Source organism: Thermobia domestica, chromosome 13 (genome assembly GCF_964235325.1).
Source record: "Thermobia domestica chromosome 13, izTheDome1.hap1.1, whole genome shotgun sequence".
NCBI classification, from domain to species: Eukaryota; Metazoa; Arthropoda; class Insecta; order Zygentoma; family Lepismatidae; genus Thermobia; species Thermobia domestica.
Genome location: NC_137466.1, coordinates 26,125,381 through 26,150,616, shown reverse-complemented (window position 1 = coordinate 26,150,616; position 25,236 = coordinate 26,125,381). Strand labels below are relative to the sequence as shown.

The 25,236-nt window shown below is 36.4% G+C and overlaps 1 protein-coding gene across 1 annotated transcript in view; it reads right to left on the bottom strand.

Moving 5' to 3' along the window:
* The window catches only part of Faa (fumarylacetoacetate hydrolase), an 87,443-nt gene that overhangs the window by 5,443 nt on the left and 56,764 nt on the right, over positions 1–25,236 (bottom strand). Inside the window, exons 6-8 of the mRNA XM_081735553.1 lie at positions 24,531–24,737; positions 18,307–18,452; positions 2,956–3,073 (exon numbers count right to left, since the gene is read on the bottom strand). Coding sequence (XP_081591679.1) covers positions 2,956–3,073; positions 18,307–18,452; positions 24,531–24,737 — 471 coding nt within the window. The remainder of the gene's footprint in view (positions 1–2,955; positions 3,074–18,306; positions 18,453–24,530; positions 24,738–25,236) is intronic.

The following is a 25,236-nucleotide window of genomic DNA, read 5'->3' as shown; positions in this document are numbered from 1 at the left end:
TCAATTCGAACCTGTAAACCTGTATATGACCCCGACATATGCTGGCATTATTGTACAACTAACCTCTGCAATTAGTAAGGTCAATAGAATGTCTGGTTAAAATATCTATTACAGCTTCGGCTAGATTTTCAGACTTGTGGCCTGGATTCGACAGAAACGAAAGAAACCTTTCAACATGTTTACCCTCTTCATTCACATATCTTAACACAAAAGCTAGTTGTTCAGTATGCGAAATATCTGGAGTTGAGTCAACTATTATGGAGAAATATTTGCTTTGTTTTATGTCATTAATAATTTCTTTTCTCCTCTGTCAGCAAGGAGTTCAACAACTTCGTCACAAATTGTAGAAGACAAGTAGCTTGTATGACTTTTGCCCGGATTTTCATACCTTCAGTGTGTTCCGCAAGAAATGGATCAAACTCGCAATAAGCTCTAAAGACATCATGTATTGCCCGTTGTGCAAAGAATTGAATTTTTCTTCGTGACCACGTAAGGGAAGCCCGCGATTTGTCAACTTCTTTATGACAGAAAAAGCTCTTCTTAATGCGTCTAAGCGGCCCAGTACGTATGATCTATCAGAATATGTGATTGAAAATGGTTCTCCAAGGTCCAACAGATTTCTATCTTGTTAAGTGTGCCAACTCGCAGTTTTTGTGTTCTTCAGAATTTTCTGTGATGCTAGAATATTTAAAATGTTCTTCCAGTCTTAAATGCCGTGAGTTGCGACAACTTGTCTTTGTCTTGCCTTTGAACAACCTACATGATGCACAATAAACGGCGCCAGTGCTACACTAATATACCAAATATTTCCGCAAAATCGATTCGCCATTTACAATTTTATGAAGAAAGAAAGAAAAAAAAATTAAAACCTTGTCTTACTTGCTATGAATCTTTGCGATTTAGAAAAATCGTCTTAAGTATTCAGATTAATCCCACGTCTTAGAAGAATGCCAATTGTAGACTCATTCAGTCACCACTCGGCAGGATCGTCACTAACGAAATTTGCACTCTCACTGTCACAATCACTAGCTCCTACGAACTAAGGAGACACTAAGTGCACTTTCTTCCTCCACTAAACCCACAATATTGTCAACATTTTTCGTTTCACCGAGTTCATCCGATGTAACTGATTCCACTTCAGTTACTGAACTGCTTTCGGAAATCACTTGTTCCTTTCGCCTAAAAATTGTATCAACTGTACTAAGCTTTTTCTGTAAGGTTGCTTCTTTTCCACGCTACTCGTTTGCAAGTTTACGATAAGCCGCACCACTTAATTTTATTCGCTTCATGCTGCTGGATTAAAAAAAAAAAAAAAAATCGCAAACGCAATCAACTGAATGCACCAGAGAATACAGTAAGACGAAAACTACTTGCATCGAACTAGTTGTCAGTTATTTATTGCAAAGCACAAATACTCGTATGCGTATAACAGAAGTAGCTCCGAGTTGAATAATAGGTTCAAAAACAACCACTTTTTCGGCCCATGCGAAAGATGCACTGACTCACTTAACAGCAGTCTCAAAAATGACCCACTGTATTTTCTTTCGCTCCGGTATTTCCTTTCTTTAAGATTACTATTCCCCTAATTTTCCAGACAATCCCTACGTAACCAATGCTCGAAACATGAAATGTGAAACGCTAGCACCAGTGGCGGATTACCAAATAGGCCCACTAGGCACGTGCCTAGGGGCGGCAAATCTTTTGTCCAGAATATAAAAAAATGTCTTACGTACACAGTAACAATTTAGACCTTTTGAAACCAATGTTTCAGATTAATGGTTTGCAACACTTTCGCTTCCTACGAAAGAAACCTTGATGTATCGTATTTGTGTTATCGAGAAATGTTTCGTCTGCTCTGCCTCCTTCAGATTTGGATTGAGGCTTCGATCACTTTGTTTTTTTAACCCTTGCTGTGACTTATATCGCGTTCAATGACAATAATGCAAGCCGCCCACTCAATTCTGCTAGTTTGTTTTTGTAAATAAACCGTCGATCTCTCACCAGCCTTTCGAAACCAATGGCCAGGAGACAAAGAAGACTGATTGTTTGACACTCGCATAGTCGCATTGCCCATATAATGTCAGCCTTTAAGAGTAAATAAATAAAAGACAGAGAGAATTGGAGTACCCTTGTTACTCCTAATCGGAGCCCCCTTGTTACTCCTAATCGGAGGTCCCTTATTTGTGTGCAAGTATTTTTGTAATAGAGAGATGACCAAAATTGCCAGTGATGGTTCGGATTTCAAACCATTTCATGAATATCGGTTTCAGTTTTTGAAACCGAAAACTGACTTCAGTTTTTAAAACTGAAAAAAGATTTCAATTTTCAAAATCGAAAATAGTTTGAATTTTCAAAACCGAAAAATTAGTTTCAGTTTTCAAAACTGAAATTAGAAAATGAAATGAAATCTAAATTTTACGTCCCACGGTTATGCCGGTTAGGCTAAAGGAGACGGTGATAATGAGAGACGAGTGAAATGGTGGAATGAAGAAAGTGGGAGGAAACGGGAGAACCCCGAGAAAACCCACGGGCACGGTGTTTGTCCACCACAAAGTCCACACGGCGCGAGCTGGGATCGAACCAGGGACCCCAAGCACCGGAGGTGAACGCTCTACCACTGAGCCACCGCGCCCCCAAAACTGAAATTAGATTTCTCAGTTTCTCAAAAAAGTGAATAGTACAATGTCGATCTCTTTCTTTAGTAGGGGAAACCTTTTGTTATATACTTTACTTATTCGGATATATCTATAATTAATGTTAAAGTTCTAAAAGGTAATAATTTTCAAAGTCATATGACCACACACATAACTGCCGTCTTCCCTGCAAGTAAATACGCAGCACTTTTCTGGCGTGTTCATGTGTACTGATATCTAGCGACTGAATTGTTACCATAAGCTTGAAAAGACTTTTTCTATACCTAGGTAGACACAAGAAAAAGAAACTGATCATATTTACCTTTCAAAGTAACTTCATCCCCATCTTGAAGGAATTTTCGTGTACTTCCATCTGCAAGTTGAATTGGCTTTGTTCCTCTCCAACTCAGTTCAAGCATCGATCCATATGAACCAGGATCCTACAACACAAACAATTTTCATAGGAACGACTACTTCAAAGTCTAAAATTTAATCTATTATTATATTCACACTGCGTATTGACATTCGCAGTTATTGGCATCCGCGGGTCAGAATATTATTCCGATCTTGTTCTTTAGTACTATTGTTCCTTCATTCTGACTTCCATGTATGGTATATGCCCAATGGTCATATGTTGGTCAATCAGCTTGTGAATCAATTGCTGTTTTCCTGCGTAGGAAAGAGACGTATTTTATGTCAACATTGGCTCAGAAATACTTATCTTCTGACTCTTTTATATTTTCTTGACCTGCGTATTTAAATTTTAAATACATATACTAGTTGAAACAAAGTAATTTCGAAGCTCGACGTATTTTCCAGAAGATGGTAAAATCATAATCACGCACTAAAAATATACATTACGAGCGGAAAATTAAAGAACTCCGAAGAGTTTATTCAGTTAGTTACAGCTTGATAACTATCGCGTGACCTACTTTCCAAAATAGCACGCTTCTTAGCTTTTCCTGTGTTCTTTAATTTTTCAATTCTTTTTCTCCCTGCTTTTTCAGCTCCCTGTCTGATAAAATGTTTAGCGAAATAGCTCACGATGCACTTTTCAAGCCTATTTCACTAGTTTACAGTAATTCAAGGTTTACACTGAAATCCTTATATCGTTTTCAGGATGGACATGCATTTCCTAAAAATGTTCGATTCTAGATGGAGTGAGCTTCATTACAGAGTGCACAGTATTGTGTTTCTGATTTCTAAGCAACAACATCCGTAGCTCTATTATTCGTGGAAAATGATTCTAGTAACTTTTCTGGTTGCTGAAATATAAGACAAGGGTTCAACGATGATAAACCCTATAAACAGTCTTGTATTTTAAAGAGTACTTTTCTAAAATCTTCTGTCATTTTGATGAGTGTAGTGTGACACTTGAAATTCATTTGAAATTTCTTCCTTATTTGTTTATTTATTTAAACTTTTATTTGTTATTTTGTTTATTTTTCTTCTTTCTCAATAAAATCTCAGATCGATCTTTTTTAAGTTACTTAAATTTTCTTTGTCATGAAGATTACTGAGTGTGGTAGGCAATTTGACATGAATCTCTCCAACGAACTCTGAATACAAATGTGTACAAAGTGAATCAGAGGTTTGAAATTTTCTCAAAGTTGGTTCACAAGCAAAGAAATATTTGTGGAAAGTGTCAATTATCACTTTATATAAACTTCTTTAACTTGCTAGGTTAGGTTATTAGCACTTAGATTTCTGGGCTTTCGGCATCTATGTATGGCCATTTAGCCGTCACGTATGAGGGTTGACGTCCCTCGGCGAGCACACTATTCGGGGAACGGGAAGGAAGAAAGGATTGGGAGAGAAAGGAAGCGGCCTGGAACCTTTAAGTTAGGTGACACCCCGGCATTTGCCTGGTCTGAATGAAGAAAACCCAGGCCTGAAAAAAAGTTGTACACTTTTTTGACCGAGTGCCCCACCGGGAATCGAACCCGGGACCGCTCGCACTGAAGGCGAGAGCGTTAGCGACTACGCCACGCGGGACCATTCTTTAACTTGTGTTGGTGTTTTTTTTTTTTTTTTTTTCCTGATTTGGAGATGGGATATTTTCTATCAATGAAATATTGTCGCTATTGTTCAAAATTCTGTCAATAGAAGGGAAATTTTCAAGTCATCTTGTTGTACAGTGATTTCAGAGAAACTTTTTTTTTTTTTTTAATTCACAGGTAAATTCAGCGTGCCAGGCTGGAGACGCAAGGAACCATGTAAATCTCGTCTGGCAGCTTCTAGCCCAGATTTAATCCTATTCACTACACAAAGCCCGCAAACTCCAATGTTTATTAGGTTTCTTTCCACTAATCATCATCTTCGATTTTCTCATCTAACTTTTTCATTAAATAAATTCGTATTCGGACCATCCACTGAAACTTCAAGATTATTATTTTCTTCCAATGGCTTGATTCCTGCAACGAAATTACTACACCTTGTGATCTGATTCTACCCAAAACTCATTATTGAAATACTCACTACGTACTCTACTTTTAATATCAAAGTATTTTACAAGTATGTCCATGTGGCCCTCTGACAAATCTCGTCAAATGATTCATCGAAATAAATTTCAAAATCATTACTCCGACTCCTCCAATCTTTAAGATTATTAGTAAAATATGGAGTAAGACTACGGTTAATTGAATATTTGCCCTTTGTTGCCCCATTTTACAGGCTGAGGCCATTCAATATTTTGAAAATCAGTTTGAGTCTCATCAATATCTGAACACGAGTTCAATAACATAATATCTGCTACCTTCAATGCCTATACTATTTCTATTCTTGTCATGTTACCTCCAGTGCAAAATGATGCTAGTGACTGGATAGCAGGTACGAAAGTTGCTTTACTAATCGATAACTCAAGGTTTCATTATCACTTCAACACTCTTTTGGAACAATAGGGGAGACATTCATTATTTTAAACATTCATAGGTGCGCTAGAAAAGTTTAGGATTGCTAAACTTCTTGAATTTTCCCTGATTTTTCTGTGAAATATAGCAGATTTCCCTGACTCTCGGTATACTTTGAAGTATTTCCCTAGCCTTTTCTGACTTTCAATGTCAGCATGAATCCTGTAATTCATTGTACCGGGTTGTTAAAATAAATGTGTACACACTTTGAATTGTGAGACAAAATTTATTTAGACAAGGCCGATTAGGTTGACCCCGCACGGCTACAAGTGCTGAATCCTCAGCTGTGGTGATGGAACTGTTTCAGAGTTAATCACAAAAATCTTAAAGGCAAGGGTCTAGGTAGGTGAGTTGCGTGTGAACATTCCCAAGCTCGTGCAAGAGCTAAGTGACTACAACTTAGATTGCAAGATACAATTTTGTGAATGGGTTCAGGAGATTGCTATACGGTAACTGGGATATTTGAGTAGCATTGTTTGATGGGATGAAGCACAATTCAAACTTAATGGAACCGTCAACAGCCATAATTGTGTGTACTCGGCAGAAGATAATCCCACATTACTGTTGAAATGTTGAAAAGGCTGAGAATTTGCCTGGTGTAACTGTGTGGTGTGGTTTGTTTCCTAGGGCCTTTCCGTTTGACGTTACTTTAACGATTCTAGGTCAAAACCGCGCAAACAACAACAGCGTTGAGTGAAAAGAGCGCGTGTAAATACAGCGTGGACAAAAACAGCGCATGCAAATACAGCGCACAGACTAAAAGCGCAAGCAAATACAGCGAGGACAAAAACCATATATGAATATTTTGCACTAGGCTCGCTCGCGCTCGAGCACACTTCTTTCAACTGGGCTCGCGCTCACTGGGGCTCACGATGTATTACCTCAATTGGGCTCGCACTCACTCGGGCTTGTACACTTCCCTCAACCGAGCTCGAGCTCACGATCACTTCTCTCAATTGGGCTTGCGATTACTTCCATAAACGGCTCGCTCTCATACGGGCTCAAACTCAACTCTTTCGAATGGGCTCGCGTTCACTTCTCTCGACTGGGCTCACGCTCACTTCTCTCAACTGAGCTTGCACTCACTCGGGCTTGCGCTCACTTTCCCTCAACCAGGCTCGAGCTCGCGCACAATTATTGAGCCCGAGCCCAGCTGAGCACGAGTGCCGAGTTCGCAAGCGTCGGGCTCATGAGTTTGGACACCTATGACAAAAAACAGCGCATGCATGGCCGGCAACGCACATATTTTCCCAAAGCAAACATTGTACAATTCTTGATATCTCAATAAATAGTATTGCGTTTATACTTTTTATATTATGTTCTCTTTATAGATCAAGTCATGGGTTCGGTTTTGTATATACATAGCTTATTGGTATACAACACTTCCCTTCATATCTATTCCGTCTATCAAAACAAACTTGGCACACTCATATTTTAACCCATGTAGATGTTTTCAAGATACATTTGGATTATGTGCTTTTAACTGAGGCCACTCCAGTGGGGGGCAAATTTGATGGGAGATTCTTTTGGAGAGAATTTTTCCCAATTTTCCGTTTTCAAATACGTTATGGGCGCTAATACATAGCACCTCTAGAGAACTTGTTTCATGCTGAAGAGAATGAACTATAAGGCATGACTTTCCAATGAACAGTGTTGATGCAATAGCTTTTTCACTGCGAATCTTTTTTTTTTTTTTTTTTTTTTTATGCTAACAGAATTAATGGGCTCCAGGGACTTACTTCATTGCCCATTGCACCTAACTTTTAGTGCATGAACATATTTTTGTTATGTTTATCGAATAGACTAGATTTGATTCGGATGTCCGGATGACACGTTCATGTATGTTCCTTGTGAGGTCCGCATGTCATTGGAATACGGCAATGCGGATACTGGATTGTGCTTCCGTCCCGAGACATTTGTTCATTAAAGGTATTTATAAATTTGCTATTTACACAAAGCACATTTTTCGACACGGTTCCCGACACACACACACACACACACACACACACACACACACACACACACACACACACACACACACACACACACACACACACACACACACACACACACACACACACACACACACACACACACACACACACACACACACACACACACACACACACACACACACACACACACACACACACACACACACACACACACACAAAAAGCAACGAACCACACACTCTCTTTATATATCTGGAGTTCGTATCCGGTTTTACCCGGGGATATATCGAGTGCAAGCATACAGTTTCTTTCAGAGACATACGGAATGTCGACGTTCCTGGACGAGTCCTCCGGCCCAGAAAGATTCATAGCGACTCTTCCATTCATTCAGCTACACTATTATAAACATCATTCCTATTTCGGTGTTTCTCCGTTATGTTCCCGATTTTAATAATTTGTCTAGTATACTGTTCTCTTCTTACTTCTGATTAGTCATTTGTTATTCTGCTTAATATCCTATACAGTCCTCCTCATTAGCTATAATTTCGTTTATTTCTTCCCTTTTTATTTGATCCTTTGCCTCTAGCCGTTCTTCCAGTAGTGGACCCCATAATACGTGATGTTTTGGTGTGCCTATTTCTTAGCATTGACATCTAAAATGTTCTATTTGTTTCATTTTGCGTAACGCTTGACTTACAAGTAACACTTCCCAAGTGTAACACTCCGATTTTCATAAAGTTTGGCAGGTAGACACTACACATGTAATAAACGTTTTTTTTTTTTTTTTTTTTTTTATTTTCTATGGAAAAACGGTTTTAGTGGGCAAAAGCCCTCACAAAAAAGTTTGAAAGTTGACGCCCGAAAGGCGAAAACAAGTGGACCGAAGTGAACGAAATTGTGCACAGATGTTGTAGACGTAAATTGAGGGAATGCGGGTTTCGTATTTTGCCGAGAAAAATGGTTAGGTGGAGCACGGAACCCTCCAAACCTTTGATCACGAAATATCAACAGTGCTAATAACAGTATGTCAGATGTGTCTAAAGGACATGAAGAATTGTAACGAAACTTAGTGCAGGGACAATGAGAAAAAATAAACGTGTTTTTTTTTTTTAATTTTTTGCTGAAAAGCAGTTTTAGAGGCCGAAAGTCTCCACCCAAAATTTTGAAAGTTGACGCCCAAAAGCCAGAAAGAAGTGCATCGAAGCGAATGACATTGTGCACAGATATTGTAGAGGTAAGATGAGGGAATGCGTGTTTCGTATTTTCTGAAAAAAAAAAAAAAAAAAAAAAAAAAAAACTGGTCGGTGGACCGAGGCTTTGGGTGGCGGAAGGAGTGGACCGAAGTGAACGGAATTGTGTGTAGATATTGTATATGTAAAATAAGGTCTTCCGTGTTTCACAAGTGTCCCCATCCGATTTTTTCAAATTTGGCAGATCAACAGTAAGCACAAACTGTATAGCATATTTTATAGTATTTCATAAGGCGTCTTTAACCCTTACAATGTTTTTCCGCGTAAACAAAAACACGTGTCGATTTATTTCGTCTTTGCTGTTGATGTGCCAAATTAGAAGCAAATCGGATAGAGGCACTTGTGAAACATGAAAAGCCTTAGTTTACATATATAATATCTACGCACAATTTTGGTCCATGCAATATTACGGTAATATTTACTTTTTTCGGAGGGGGCCTTGGCCCCAACATTGTTTTTCCCGACAAATCAAAACATGTTTCGCTTATTGTTTTGCAAATTGTCCGTACACAACGTTTCGTTGCAATTCTCCATATCATTTAAGAACTTCTGGCGTATACTTATTTGCACTTTTGATATTTTGTAATCAACGGTTTAGAAGATTTCTTTTCTTTTTCTTTTTTTTTTTTTTCCCAGGAAAATACGAAACATATATTCCCTCATTTTACGTCTACAATATCTGTATACAGTTTTATTCACTTTGATTAACTTCTTGCCTTTCGGGCGTCAAATTTCAAAATTTTGGGTGGAGGCTTTTGCCCCTAAAAGTTTGTCCACAGAAAATAAGAAAGACGTATTCGTTTATTTTTTGCGTATTGTCACAACACAAAGTTTTCTTGCAATTCTTCATGTCCTTTAGGCACTTCTGATATATTGTTATTACTTTTGATATTTCATGATCAAAGGTTTGGAGGGGTCTGTGCCCAACTCAACCGTGTCTTCTACGAAAATACGAAACCCGTATTCCCTCATTTTACGTCTACAATACATGTGCACAATTTCATTCACTTCGGTCCACTTGTTTTTGCCTTTCGAACATCAACTTCCAAAATTTTGGGTGGGGGGCTTTTGCCCCATAAAACCGTTTCTCCGCAGAAAATAAAATTTAAAAAAACACGTATTCGTTTGTTTTGTGTAGTACCTACTTGCCAAATTTTATCAAAATCGGAGTGTTACACCTGGGAAGTGTTACTTAATATAATCCTGACTGGCAGAAATCAGCAGTAAGATGAAGTCTATAGTAAAGTTTGAAATACTGCAAGTCAGCGCGATCCAGCCAAGAGCCGAATTCAGTGCGAGAGCTAGATGCTATGCTAGATTAGTTTCACAACTATTGCCTTAGCGTTTGCTTTGGGAAAGGATGTGCATTGCGAGACATGAATGTGCTGCTTTTGTCATAGGTGTTCAAACTAGCGAGCCCAATGCTCGAGCTCGGCACTCGCGCTCAGCCGAGCTCGGGCTGAATAATTGAGCACGAGCCTCCGTGAGCCAAGTCGAGAGAAGTGAATGCGAGACCGAGTGAGCGCTAGCCCAGTTGTGAGAAGTGATCGCGAGCCTCAGTGAATTCAAGATCAGTTGAGATAAGTGAGCGAGAGTCCGAGTGCACGCGAGCCAAATTAGGATTAGTGTGGGCGAGTTCATTCGAGAGAATAAAGTGCGAGCCCGTGTAAGCGCGAGTCCAGTTTCTGGAAGTGATCGCGAGTCCGACTGAGCGCGAGGTAAGTTGAGAGAAGTCATCCCGAGCGCGAGCTCAGTTGAGGGAAGTGAGGGTGAGACCGAGTGAGCGAAAGCCCAATTCAGGTAAGTGATGGCGAACCCGAGTAAGTACGAGGCCAACTGAGCGCGAGTTCAGTTGAGAAAAGTTAGCGCGTATCCGAGTGATCGTGAGCTTACTTAGGATTAGTGAGCGAGAGCCCATTCGAGAGAATTGAGTGCGAGCTTGTGTTAGCGCGAGCCCAGTTTAGGGAAGTGATCGCGAGCTCAGTTGAGAAGTGATCGCGAGCTCGAACCATGTTGATGGAAATGAGCGCGAGCTCAGTTGAGAGAAGTGAGCGTGTGCCGAGTGAGCGCTATCCCAGTTTTTACTAAATACTAAATTGTAAAATAACAATATACAAAATATTAATTGAATAAAATAAAAGAACGAGGAAAAATTAACTGCTACAGAAATTAACAAGTAAATTTCCTACTTGTAAGTGGTATTACTGCTCAAAAAAAAAAAAAAAAAAAAAAAAAGGAAAATCATGATTTTTTTTAAAATCATTTTTGTTGATTTTTTTATTTAAGTCTATTTTTTTTATTTAAATCAAATCTTTCTCCTCGTATAATACAAGTCGCGAACTTAAGAAAAAGCATTAGGAATTAGTATTAAATACTAATTATGCCATTTAAGTGAAAGTATTGGGGTTGAATTTTGAGTTATCCGAGCTAAGAACATTCCCACATTGCCCCAGATGACCAATGTAATATAAAAATTTCCTCAGACATCCCTATTTATCCTAAGATCATGATTTGTACAAAATTTGCAAACGGTACACTTCAAATGTCTCCATCATATATCTGGGGCAGGTAAATCACGATAAAAGGAATTTTCTGTTAAAAATATCTTTATTTTAAAAAAGAATACTTCTGTGGACACCTCCCCCTGTTTTAAGGCAGAGATCAGAAACAAATTTGATAAATACTGAGGGGTGCACTAAGTAAATGAGCAAAATTTCAATCTTGTAGGTGCAAAAATAAGCCCGTGAAAAATAATATTCCCCAAATACCCTAGATTCCCGTATAAAACAGGATCTCAGGTAAGTTTCCTGAGACATCTCTATTTATCCTATAAGAATAGTACGTATATCATTTTCTTCAGAATAGAACAGCCTTTCAAACGGTACCATTCATATGTCTTCATCTGAGGCGGGAAAATTACGAAAAAAAAAAGCTATTTTTTGTTAAAAATATCCTTTTTTAAAACATTTTTGCCCCTCTGGACCCCGCTGTTTCCACGCAGAGATCTGAAGACATCTGAAAATTATTAAGGGGTGCACTGAACGAGTGTGCAAAATTTCAGTCTTCTGAATGCAAAATGTAACCCGCCAATAAATAATAATAAGCATAACCAAAAATATATTTTTAAATTTATGACGTCATCACACACTGCCTCAACGCAGAAAGGCGTGAAAGCATATGTAACGTGTTCTTAAATGCCTCCAGTCTTGAAGAAAACGAAGTAAAAAGCCTTATTGGTGCTTTTTTAATCGAATAATGAAGATTCTACCCTATCACCTAAAAATAGGTGATATAATTTAAAAGGTTAAGCATTAAGGAAAAAGTACAGCAACGTTTATCGAAATGACACTTTTTTCACAAGTTACTGATATTTGGCAGGGGCCTATTTTTAAAAACTCAGAACTAGCTTGCGGCATGAAATATATACATTTCGCCTAAAGTTATAAAATTAACAAAAATAAAAAAAAAAAAAAGGAGAGAGAGAGAGAGAGGGGATAGGACCCCTTTAAATACGCCCTATTATCTGGGAACAAACAAACAGACACGCACAAAAAAGAATTTTCGTCTTAAATGTCGATGGTGATTTCCCCGTTGGAATAGTTAACGATTTTAAAACCCAAGCCCAATGTTACGAAAAGAAAGCAGGATTGCTCCGTTACCTGTTCAAAACTGGATTTTCCCTAATGACCCTCTGCATAACACTTGTTTTCATACGATACTGTACATTTGAGTCTCATTGTATTATGATTATTAACTTCCATAATCGAAATAACAGAACAGAAACGGGATTTTATTTATTTTCACTTTAAATTAATTTATTTCGGAATTTGATTTAAATCAACGATTTTTATTTAAAAAATCAAGTGATTTAAATCTTGATTTACTAAATCAGACTGACTTAAATCAATCTACCTTGCAAAAGAAAAAATTAAAAAATATATATATATTTAAAAATCGGACTTCCTACATTCCCTTTATTAATCGAGTTTAACGTACCCGGATTTAGAGATGACGGGACTTCGGACTTCCAGAAGTCATGTCTATCTTCCGGTGCCGGGTAGATTAATTCAATGCACTTATTTCTATAATGCGAAATTTTTGTATTTCTTATGCAAAGAATAAAGAAAAGAAAATGACTCAGATAAGCAAATGCTTGTGTGTGGGCCTGATTCTCGTGTTTTATTTATTTTTCTTACCGTAACATTTGAGGTTTATAATTCTTACTTTTAGCTAACAATAGTTTTTCAAATACTTATTGATTCTTTTAACCACTGTAAAATTAACCTTTTATGTAGTACTTTGAAATTACTTTCCTCTCTGTTTTGGAGTGGGGGTTCATTATAGATCTTCGGAGCTCTGTAATATGTTTGATACCGAGTTATAGATTTACTCGTTGCTTTAATTTATAAATTTTTGTTTGTTACATTTCTGGTTATATATATGTTTTATTACGTCCCATTTTTTCCTGTTCTTTTTAACATATATTAATATCTTCTGCAAATATAATTTTGAAAGTGGTAACACTGAAAATTGGTTATAGTCTATCTAGTCTACTTTCAAGTCCCTTTTTTAAACATATTCTTACAATGAACAATCAAAGGTTAAAAGTAGGGTAAGCAGCACTCCAAATTAATATACCATATGTAAGTATACTATTTACAAGAGCATAATATACAGTATGTAATAATTTTGTGCTTACAATGTTTCGTAACTGAACAAATTTATATAATAATTTTCTTAGTATTTTGGCGATATGTGTAATGTGAGAAGACCATTTTAGATGCTTATCAATAAATATACCTAAGTATTTTACTTTATTTTTACTAATAAGAGGACTACAGTTACATTTTTTTGTATTTTGACAATAATGCAATTTTAGTGACATGTTTTCGGCTGTCCTGTTAAAGTTGGCGAAAACGTTATATACCTGTTTTTGTTTTTCAGCATTTAATACTAACTGATGATTATCAAGCCATTGTTTTACTTTCTTCATTTCTGCTTCAGTTTTCTTGAATACATCTGTCTATATTTTACCAGTAAATATAAGAGAGGTGTTATCAGCAAATGATTGCATATGCTCGTCCATTTTTAAATTACGTAAATCATTTATATAAATTAAAAATAATATTGGGCCTAATACAGTTCCTTATGGTACTCCTTGTTTTACATATGAATAATTGCTTTGAAAATTATCTATTTGAACTGTATTAGGCCCAATATTCTGTCTGTTTTCTGTCTTTAAAATTCCTGTTAAACCAAGATAGCGATATGCCCCTTATTCCACATCTTTCTAGTGTATTTAAGAGAATTTTGTGTGATCTTGTGTCGAATGCTTTAACTAGGTCTAGGAAAACTGCAATTACTTTTTCAGCTCTATCAACATTTTTACAAACCATCTCTGTTAAATTGTACACCGTATCTGATGCACTTTTTCCTTTTTGAAATCTATATTGATTTGAAGAAAAGAATTTATTTTGTTCAAGAAAATTAACTAATCTTCTCTTTATACATTTTTCTAACAGTTTAGCACAGTTACTGTGGATTGATATAAGTCTATAGTTATTAGGATCAGCCTTTGAGCCTTTTTTATATATAGGTTTTATTACAGCAGTCTTAAAATCATCAGGAAATACGCGTTTCTAAGCTTAGATTAAAGATATACTGCAAAGGTTTTAATATATTTGATTTCGTATGTTTCAATACACCTGCTGATAATCCATTTATACCAGATGTTTTTGTGATAATTCATTTATGAAGCGTTCAATTTCCTGTTCAGTGATTGGAGTGAAGAATTATAGAGTTTACTACTTTAGTTTGGGAATTAAAATTAAAATTTATTTTATTATCAATCTCTTTGTTAACCATTTTTTTTGCCAACACTGGAAAAATGCTCATTAAAAGTTGGATTATGTTCAAACGTTACTAGACAATTTTTAGTGTTTAATTCATTTATTTCTACATATTTTTTGTCATTTTTATCTATAATATCTGTTATTACCTTCCATAATTTGCTAACATTGTTATTACATAATGAATTTTGTTTTCTATAGCAGTCATTTTTAATTTTTTCATTAACTGTGTAAGTTTATTTCTATACCTTTTGTAATATTCTTTAAATTCTAAATCGTTTTTGGTTTCTTATTACTATATGACTTAATCTATCTATTTCTCTTACAGAGTTGACTAATCATTTTGTTATCCATGGTTTTATTTTGCAATATTTGCTACTTACTTTTTTTTTATTTTTATTGTTAATACGTGAAGTACTTATACAATTTTTCATCATTTGGATGAAATTCGAAGTTGCAGTATTAACACAATTACTCTGTATTACCTGATTACAGTTACATTTTTTTCAACTCTTCATTTGAAGGGCAAGGAATGTCAAAAAACTGTATTTTCGAAAAAACTACGTTTTAATTTTGAAAACCACGTAGAAAATGAATAGGGTTAGTAAAATCTTTTTTCTCTTTGCTTGGAGATTTCTACATCTATGCACCCATGGCATATCTAGTTAAATAGTATCAAGAGTCATCAACAGATAGGGCAAAGCATCCGTTAAAGCAGACATATGGACATTCATTGTTTTTTCCCTTACCTTTCATTTAATAAAGTATAATCTATAATTGTTGTTTCATATAACATTTTCCCTCTTTTGCATTGTAATGGGAACATTTATACTAGTGAAAAAGTGGTCAGTTATACTTGTTTGCAACACAGCTGATGTGACATTCAGTGGACTTGCTTTAATAAAATATAATCTATACAAGTCTTACTATATTCTGAACTCTAGTGTGTTTATTTATGCATGAAACATAACCATGACTGTATAGTAAATTTAAATACGTGTCTATACTTTCACAGTATTTGTCACTTAATATATTTAGATTGACATCACCTAAAAGCAAAGAGCAAGTTGGTGAATTTTTAAGCTCATCATTTAAGTGATTGTAGAAATGTATTCCAATCCACTTGGAGTGCGATATATAGCTATTATATTACGACAGTGAGTGCAAGCTCGTGTGAATTCAAGCCCGAGTGAGTACGAGCCCAGTCGAGAGAGGTGAGCGCGAGTGATTGCGGGAACAGTCGAGGGAAGTGGAAGGAAGCGCGAGCCCAATTAACGTAAGTGATCGCGAGTCCAGTTGAAAGGGATGAGCGCGAGCGAGCTTAGTGAAAAATGTTCATCTATGGTTTTTATCCATGGGCTGTTTTCGCTCACGTGGTATTTGCATGCGCTGTTTTTGTCCTTGCGCAGTTTTTGTTCATGCGCTGTTTTTGTCCTTGCGCGGTTTTTGTTCATGCGCTGTTTTTGTCCTTGCGCGGTGTTTGTCTATGCGCTGTTTTTGTCCTTGCGCGGTTTATGTCTATACGCTGTTTTTGTCCTTATACCTATTTAACTAGGAAGAGTGACTGTCAATTATGCAACCTGAAGCACAGTAAAGACATTTGGATTGTCAAACTTAAGGAACTTCTACTGCAATTTTTCCTGACTCCTCTTTCCTAAGGATGTCTATAAAAATTGTACAGTCTGTGGCAGTAGCTCTCAACCTAATTCCTAATCTTGACCCGCTCGCATGAGTGCAAACCCGAGTGAGTACGAGCTCAGTCGAGAGAGGTGAGCGCGAGCCCAAGTGACCGCGAGCGCGAGTGATTGCGAGAACAGTCGAGAGAAGTGGTTGGATGCGCAAGACCAATTGAGGTAAGTAATCACGAGCCCAGTTGAAAGAAGTGAGCTCGAGCGCGAGTGAGCCGTGCAAAATGTTCATCTATGTTTTTGCTCACCCGGTATTTGCATGCGATTTTTGTCCTTGCGCGGTTTTTGTCGTGCGCTGTTTTTGTCGACGCGGTATTTGCATGTGCTGTTTTTGTCCTTGCTCGGTTTTTGTCGACGCGGTATTTGCATGCGCTGTTTTTGTCCTTGCACGTTTTTTGTCTATGTGCTGTTTTTGTCCGTGCGCTGTTTTGACCGGATACCTACTGTAACTGAACAAGTGTCCCTAACAATATTTGCTGATACCATTTTCCTCCCATTCGTGCAATGTATGGTGATAAGGTTTTATTACCAACAAGGCGGCACCCTGTCGCACTATCATAGGAATATGCGAGCACACTTGGATCAAAGTGTACCAGGCAAGTGGATAGGACGCAGAAGACCGATCTAGTTTCCTGCGCGCTCTCCAGACTTCACGCCGCTCGATTTTTCTTATGGAGTACAGTAAAAAGTGAGGTGTATCGTCGTAAACCACGTAACATATACAAACTTTGGGATGATATTCAAACCGTGTTTGCAGAAATCTCAGTGGATACTTTTGTGCGAAGTAAGGAAGCAGTCATGACTCGTGCTCAGAAATGTGCACAAAGCGATCCTAAAGGTTTCCATTTTGAATATTTACTTTACTCACCATTTGGAACACTCAGTACAAGAAAGTATATTTAATTTTCAATTGGACTGTAGCCTTATTTTCTTCCAGAAATTTAAACCCGTAAGTTGGAAAATAAAATTTCTACGACAGTTTAAAGTGCATATACACTTCTTTTTTTAATGCACCCGGGACATAATCAGTTAATGATCTATTTTATATTTCCTGGACTGTCTCACTTTTAGATCTACAGAACCAGAAAAGTTAAGAAGAAGTCTGAATTTCAAAGTGAACTTCAATTGCCATTGGAATATTACTATCGCATTAACTTATTGGAAAGATTTTGCAAAAAACTGAGAATTTAAATTACATAACAGTTACTAAAATAATCGGTGTGTATTTGGATTTTGTGCTCGACATTAACACGTTGGCTACCAAGCCTCTTTTCTGAGTTTTTCCCACAAATACCATCCATGTGTTTTTCCAATAGTCAATTTCTTTTCTGTTTTTCTAAACAAAGTTTATGATCGTAAGATACATATCACACTTGATAGTTTTAGTTAAGGGTATCAACGGTGACTTGGATGATAGCCAACGTATAAACTCATTTGACTTTTCTTCCGAACGAACGAAAAATTCAGGACTTAAGAATTAAATCAGTGGCTTTTCCCTTATTGTCGTGAATTTTCTCTGATTTCTTCCTGTCTGGAGTAAGACTCTGTCACTTCCATTCACTCTGCAGCCTTATGGTTAAAGCAGTTGTTTAAGATAAGAAACATTTCTGGACTCACACTGACAAATTATATTCTTTCGAATGTTCTGGAACAATTTGTATAATACTTAAAGAAGAAAAATTATACAAAATGGCAACCCTTAGGTTAACTTAACATAGATACACATATAATAAATGACTTTCGAAAGTGATGGAAATATATTAAGCTCGTGGTAAGATCATGATATATCTTATAGTGTATATGTAGCTAAGAAAAATATCTTACTATATTACCTTACCATTCACTTTCAGAAATGTAAAAATACGAGAGGTACAAAAGTATTAAAATGAATAAATCCCTAAGTAAGAACCCGTGAAAGAACGTCATAATATATAAATATAATCAGCACAAATCAAGTATCAATTATTTCCTTTACAAACTGTAAATAAGAGCGCCAAGCTATACACAAAGCATAAGATACTTACATTGCCACTAATCGTGCCTGATCCCATTAAATCTCCTGGATTTACATTGCACCCGGTGATTGTATGATGCGCAAGTTGTTGCTTCATAGTCCAGTACATGTATCGAAAGTTAGAACGGGAAATCGTAGTTGGAACTGAACCTTCAGCTAATAATAATAGTAAATAAATAAAAAAATATTTAGAAGTTGTAAATAGAAAGAAAAATCGATTTTTAAGATCAATATACTACTGTAACCAGTAAAATGCTATCTTTGACGCTTTCATCCTGCTATTTTATTGTATATTTTTTGTAAATTTATTTCTTCTCAGACATATGTTTCAAGAAACAAGTTGCATATCAATTAATATCATCAAACCGATCCAAATTAATTACAATTCAACCATCTTTTCAGCTTAACGTCCCATGATTATGCCTGTTAGGCTGCGGGGGACGGATGATTAAGGCAAGTGAATGATAATGGAATTGGTGGAATGTGAATGTGGGAGCAAACAGGAGTACACTGAGAAAACTCTCAGACATGATGTTCACCACAAACATGAATCTGATCAAGCATCTATTTCAAACCTGAAAAATAAATAATATCAGTCCCACTAGTTATATGCAAACGATAAGAATCTGGATTATTAAAACTAAAATAAATAAATACAGTGTATTCATACAAAACATGAGTACTATTATCTTCCAATTTCTGCTCCGTTAAGCTGCTGAGATCAGTACACAATGAAGATTGAACGAAATAAAAAAAAAAGCACAATTCATATAAAGTAATACTAATAATAAATAAGTAAATAAATAAAGATCATGTCTGGCACATATCATTTGAAAAGAACAGTTCACTCAGGTTTTCATGCCAGTGGTGGCGCTAAAGGGGAGGGGAGAGCAACCGCCACCCCAGCATGTTTTCTATGTATATCCGGTGAATAATAATAATAATAATATGTACAACCGATAATAATAATATTCAAAGCAAAACATGTGTGGTTGCCTCGCCTCCCCAAATTTTGTCTTGCCTCCCCTCTTGCCCCCCTACTATTACGAGCCTAGTGCCGCTACTGTTTCATGCACATATGATGCAGAGCATAGAAATATAATATGCTTATTTCTCTAATAGTTTTTCTTCATGCTTTACAGACCATATATTATTCACCCTTCATGAATAAGCCCTTTACTGGAGAAATCTTAGGTTATAAATCAATAATGTTAAGGTAATTTTAAATAAAATCTGGAAAAAGATTTAATGTTGCATTAGTATTTGAAGCTTTCTTAAAATCTACTAATAAAGCATTAGCAGAAATTGGCTAACTTTATTTACATCACATGCAGAAAAAAAAAATATGCTTCCAATGCTGAACAGAAGAAGGTTGTATGGAAGAGCAAATGAAGCAGCTGAGAGGAGAAATAATTGCGGTTTAGAAGGGAAATGATACACAACGAGTGAAGAAGTGCATGACTGGACTGGACATATGGTCTGAGTGAAAGGATACCGACTTCAAGACTAAGAGCGGACTGGTTAGCGTAATGGTTAACGCACCGGCACGGTATGCCGAAGATCCAGGGTTCGAGTTTCAGTCCAGTCATGCACCCCGATGGCAGAACTTTTTTTTGTCTTTCTGTGATGAGCTTTTGTAAGTCAAAAATTTTCTGCAGGAATTCCAAAATAAAAAATCAAGATGATATTATAATGTTTTTATTACAGTATTACATGAAGCATGGTAAACAGTTTTCAGCGGTATCCCCCTAGTTCGAGTTACAACCCGTGAAGTCACATTTTTTGAAAGAGTTTTGCTAAAAGAAGCAGATTTAAAATATTTATGATACGATACACCGTATTTTGTAATGAGAGCAGCTTCAAGGAATGTTCTTGTTTTTTTAATATCCTGATGGGGGTCCATTTAGGATAATGTATATAAACTGGTCTGTTGTTCCAATATCATCACTAAGTAAGTCCGTCCTTTGCTGTTGGCCTTTTCTCCATCACATTAGTAAGCACTGAACCCCAGCTTTCACATATGGCCTCTGACAATGGCATACTCAAACAAACATCATTAGTTTTACTGCAACAGAGTATTTGACGTAAAACACAGTTCAAACTATATTTATGTGAGTCGTCCGTGTATTTAAGACATCTACACATAGCAGGCATGTTTTTATAGTTTTCTGCTGGCTATTTTTTATTTATTTATTTATTTTCCCTCTGGCAATTTTTCTGCGCAGGCCGATCACATCGCAGATCGCGGCATATTCTGCTATGGGGTCATGCACTTTTTTACTATGTATCATTAAATTCCCACCTATGGACGATTTGGCATATTAAAAATTGGTTGCTTCCTCCTTTCATTAACATAAATCTAATTTTGAATATTCAATTTGAAATTGGCTAACTTTATTTACGTCGCATGCAGAAAAAAATATGCTTTTAATGATGAACAGAAGGTTGTATGGAAGAACAAACGAAGCGGCTGAGAGGAGAAATAATTCTAGTTTAGAAGAGATAAGGGCACAAAAGATGCTAATAAGAGCTAAATAAGATATTAATAAGAGCAATCGTTGAAAGGTTTAAGAAAAACGGAAGGTTGAGTTCAATGATCTAGAGAAAGCTTTAGACAAGGTGAACTGAGAATTAGCGCTTATTGTAGAATCTGAAAAATAAAAATGTTAAAAAACTTGGAGAAAGAATGCGCAAAATATGAGATGAACATAAATGTTAGAAAGACAAAAGCAATGGTAACTGGAAGCGAAGTGGTCTGTATAGATGTAGGACGGGAGAACAGGTAATTAATTTTCGATCCCTGGATATAAGTGAGGACATGGAAGTACGAACACGAAATAAGAGGAAGGATGAGAATAGCAAAAGAATCATTTAGAGGGAAGCAAATCTATTTTGTGGGTTCTTGAATAAAGAGTTAAGAAACAGACTAATAGATTGTTTTGTGAAGAGTATTGTGCGTGGGGCAAAAACATTGACATTACGCAAAAGCAATGAAAAAAGACTGAAGGATTTCGAAATGTGGGTGTGGAGAAAAGTGAAGAGAACTGACTAGGTCGAACGGGAAGTGAATGAAGAAGTGTTAGTAGGAGAGAAAAGAATAATTTTCGAGAAAAGGAAAAGTAACTGATTGGACATTGGGTGAGAAGGAATTGTACCATGGGAAATGTGCTAGAAGATAAGGTGGCAGGAAAAAGAGGGGACGAAAGTTGCATCACGGTATTAAAACGTTGATGGACGATATTACAACCGAAGAAGTTGGCTGAAAACCGTGGTGCATAGAAGTTTCTCAGTTCGTGGCAAGCGACGTGACAATAATGGTAGAATACCTATAATTTTATTATTTACAACAAAATTTTCCAACTAAAGGGCTGATGCATGAAGGATGAATAAGAAATAGTCCGCAAAGAAGTAAATAAAAAAAGTCTTATAGAGTTTATTCTATCACTTGTTATAGTGAACTTTAGTAGTTTTAAATATGTTTGTGAAATTTATGCATTTTTGTCTTCTTTTGTCACTCACCTTTTGTGTAAGTTTTCCTAATGATGCCACCAGTTTAACAAGTTAGAGAAATTAGAAGACAATTTTACTTTTATACGAATTAAAAAAGGTCCATTTAAAAATAGAGAAAACTTATCTCTCTGGCATATGTCTTTTGTATAATCTCATCTCTACGTTAAATTACAACAAATGTTCTTTGTCTGTATGAAGCCTATATAGGTTTTCTTTTCCTCTTTCTTTTTTATTTTTTTTTTAACCCAGTCATTCATTCTAAAGAGCAGGAACAGGTAATTACAAAATGAAATATTTTATATATGCGACGGTTGTAATACCTGATGTCCACAACTTATGAACGAACTTAAGTTTTGCATACTGTGTCACTCCTAAGTGACATAGATTGGCGAAACTTAAACCGTCCACAGAAAGTAGTGGTACAGTATGATACAGAACACGTGGTTAGAACAAAAATGGTACTTTTATACAGAGTAATAATTTACAGTGAAAGGACTGCAATTCACAATGTCAATCCTGACATGATAAAAGAAATGAAAGAATGTCTAATCACCACCGACACTGACGCATGCTCTGCTGCTCACAAAGTGGTAATAAATTGTGTTATAGAGTTCTATTACTTCACCAACGCTGTTGACAACTGCTGGGTGATTCTTGGTACATTTGGACGTTGTGCAAGACATCTCCACATCATATACTAAACGTCCTAGATTGTATTCAAATCGGGGAAACAAGTAGACAGTCCATTCTCTGAATATCCTCTTCTTTCAAGAGCTCTGCCACCTGCGCTGTTCAATGCAATTACATCCAATATCATTCATAAACAAAAAGGTGCTGCCGACTGCACCTCTGAAAAGACGCACATGGAGAAGGAGTACAGTGTCACAATAACACTGACCGCTGAGCATATCACATTCAAGAATTACGAGATCGGTATGTCCATGCAACATCATGTCTCTCCACGTAACACCAGACCACAAAATGATCACGTTTGATAATGTTCCTGGATTCATTGCGTGTTCCCATTACTCACCAAATGAATGTATATCTATAAGTAGTACTCAGATTGAATCTGCTCTCATCGGAGAAGACAACGTGACCCTCCCTCTCTCCCTTCCTCGATCCAGTCCTAATGTTCTTCGCACTACCGTAAACGGTGCCGCCGATGTGCTGGTTTTATGAATCCTATCTGTCATGCAATGGAATATCCTGCAACAGAATACAATGTAATGATCATCAGGCAAAGAGACTACCCCCATGCTGCCAACGTACTACTGTGGAACATATGTTTAGGTAACTTGTAACCTTCTTAGATATGCATGATATTGCACCCACTGCTTGATGTCAGTCCCTTCTTACCTGTTTCACAATGCAGCGGTCGCCCTGTGCTGTAGTTAACTGTTATTGACCACCACTTCTCCCTCGCACAGCGTTGCCTGTGGTTCGGACTGCTCCTCATGCACGTGAAACTCCTGGACCGCACTTGTCACATTTTGTCCTCCTTCCAGTTTTCCAACGGTTCTTCCCTATCTGAAGTTACTCAAATTGGTCTCTGGGCCATGTTGTAACACAATCACAATGCACCCTAACTGTCACACACCTGTTTCGTCCCTTTCCTTCAACTGCTTCATATTGGAGAAACAGATCCATTCGGCGCTACAGTCAAGCTATACAATGTCTTACTACCTATGCACGTGTGGGACACCTCTGGAAACATGCTGCCTGGCTTTCATTCACTTCTATCGACTAGTTTTTTTTTTTTTTTTTTTTTTTTTTTTTTTTTTTTTTTTTTTTTTTTTTTTTTATAAATACTTTATCCATCTTGTCCTTAAGTTTTGGACACCAGCCGCTAGATACTATTCTACAAATTCATATACACTTTACTTTGAAATTACAAATTGGGTTCGTTTTTGAATAACTGTAAGTAATGAAGAGGGTAAAGTGACAAAGATAGAATGTGCAGGGATTTTTACAAAATTAACTTCTGAGTTGGAAGGATATAAAAGATCAGTATAGGAAACGAAAGAAAAGTTTTCTCTCGCTTTAGTATCGTACACCCTTTTTGCTACATATAAGCTTCTGATACATTTCGTTTCTTATTTTAAGCACAGAATTTCATTGTTTTAATTTCTCTGCTCACTTAAAGTCTACTTGATTACTTTCGTTCTTCGATTTACTTTTGTGTAAGAAAAAACTCAATCCAAGAAGTATTTTTGTCATACGCGAAGAGAAAGGAATTAACGTTGCCAGAAAATTTACATCGAGTTCTGAGTATGCAGCGCAGAAGTTAAACCTGTATATAAGTTCAATAACGGATTGGATTTATGTAACTACATTTATTCATGGCTAGTAGAGCTAATGTTACTTTACACTTAAATGTACCAGCAGATATACAAACTCAGCATATTACTACTGTTATGAACAATAGATGGTCAACAATTATCACACACTGTATTAGTACTTGACATGTAGAATTATCTAGATAAACATCAATAAATGATATGATGTATATTTATCTACCCAATTCATTGTTATTCGTGATTTCTTGTTTTACATTTTTTCGTGATTTTTTGAAGTTTTTGAGTTTAGAGTAATATTCAGTCTTATATTATACAATCTCTCTCTTAAATGAACACTTCAATTGGTTTGCTAACAACCTTATCCTGCCAGACCAGTCTCTAATAAATAAAAAAAACACCTTAAAACTTGTTGAAATATACTTACGTTTCAGCTGAACTTCCAAACTGATATCGAAATTATATGGATCATCATGCTTAAGGTAAGGCAAAGGCGGTGGATTTTGTTCAAAGTTGTCAACTACAAATTCACTTAAAGCTTCCATTGTTACGATCCATGGTGAAATAGATGTTCCTAGATTCTTAGCCAAAAATGGTCCTAGAGGAACGTACTCCCATTTCTGGATATCTCGTGCTGAAATCAAACATAATATATTAATGGTATAACAGAAAACCGTGCGTTTAGAAACAGATTATTTGACCGCACATTAATAAAGACATTTATATTTTGTCTTTAAAGCTCTACATTAATAACAAAAATAATAAAACTATCAGGTTAGAAAAAAATATAGTACATACAACTATTAGCTATCATGAACGACTATCATTGTTAAGAAGAAAGTACCGATGAACAGAGAGAATTTATATTTCATATTCCAACAACTTAAACAGTACATCCCGTTTCACTAATAAGTTAATGAAACTATGAAAATAGTGCTGTTTTACCGGTAGTCCATAAACGGTCTTCCACGTACTCTACTCTTTCAGGTCTTACATTATCAGATTAAAATGTATGCAAATTTACGCTTAAAGCAGACACAATGTAAACACAAACACGTGTACTGAGAGAAAGTTGTCATTCTCTATTAATCCTTATTAGACTATTGTTGTAAATAAGGCCAGTGGCATGGTCC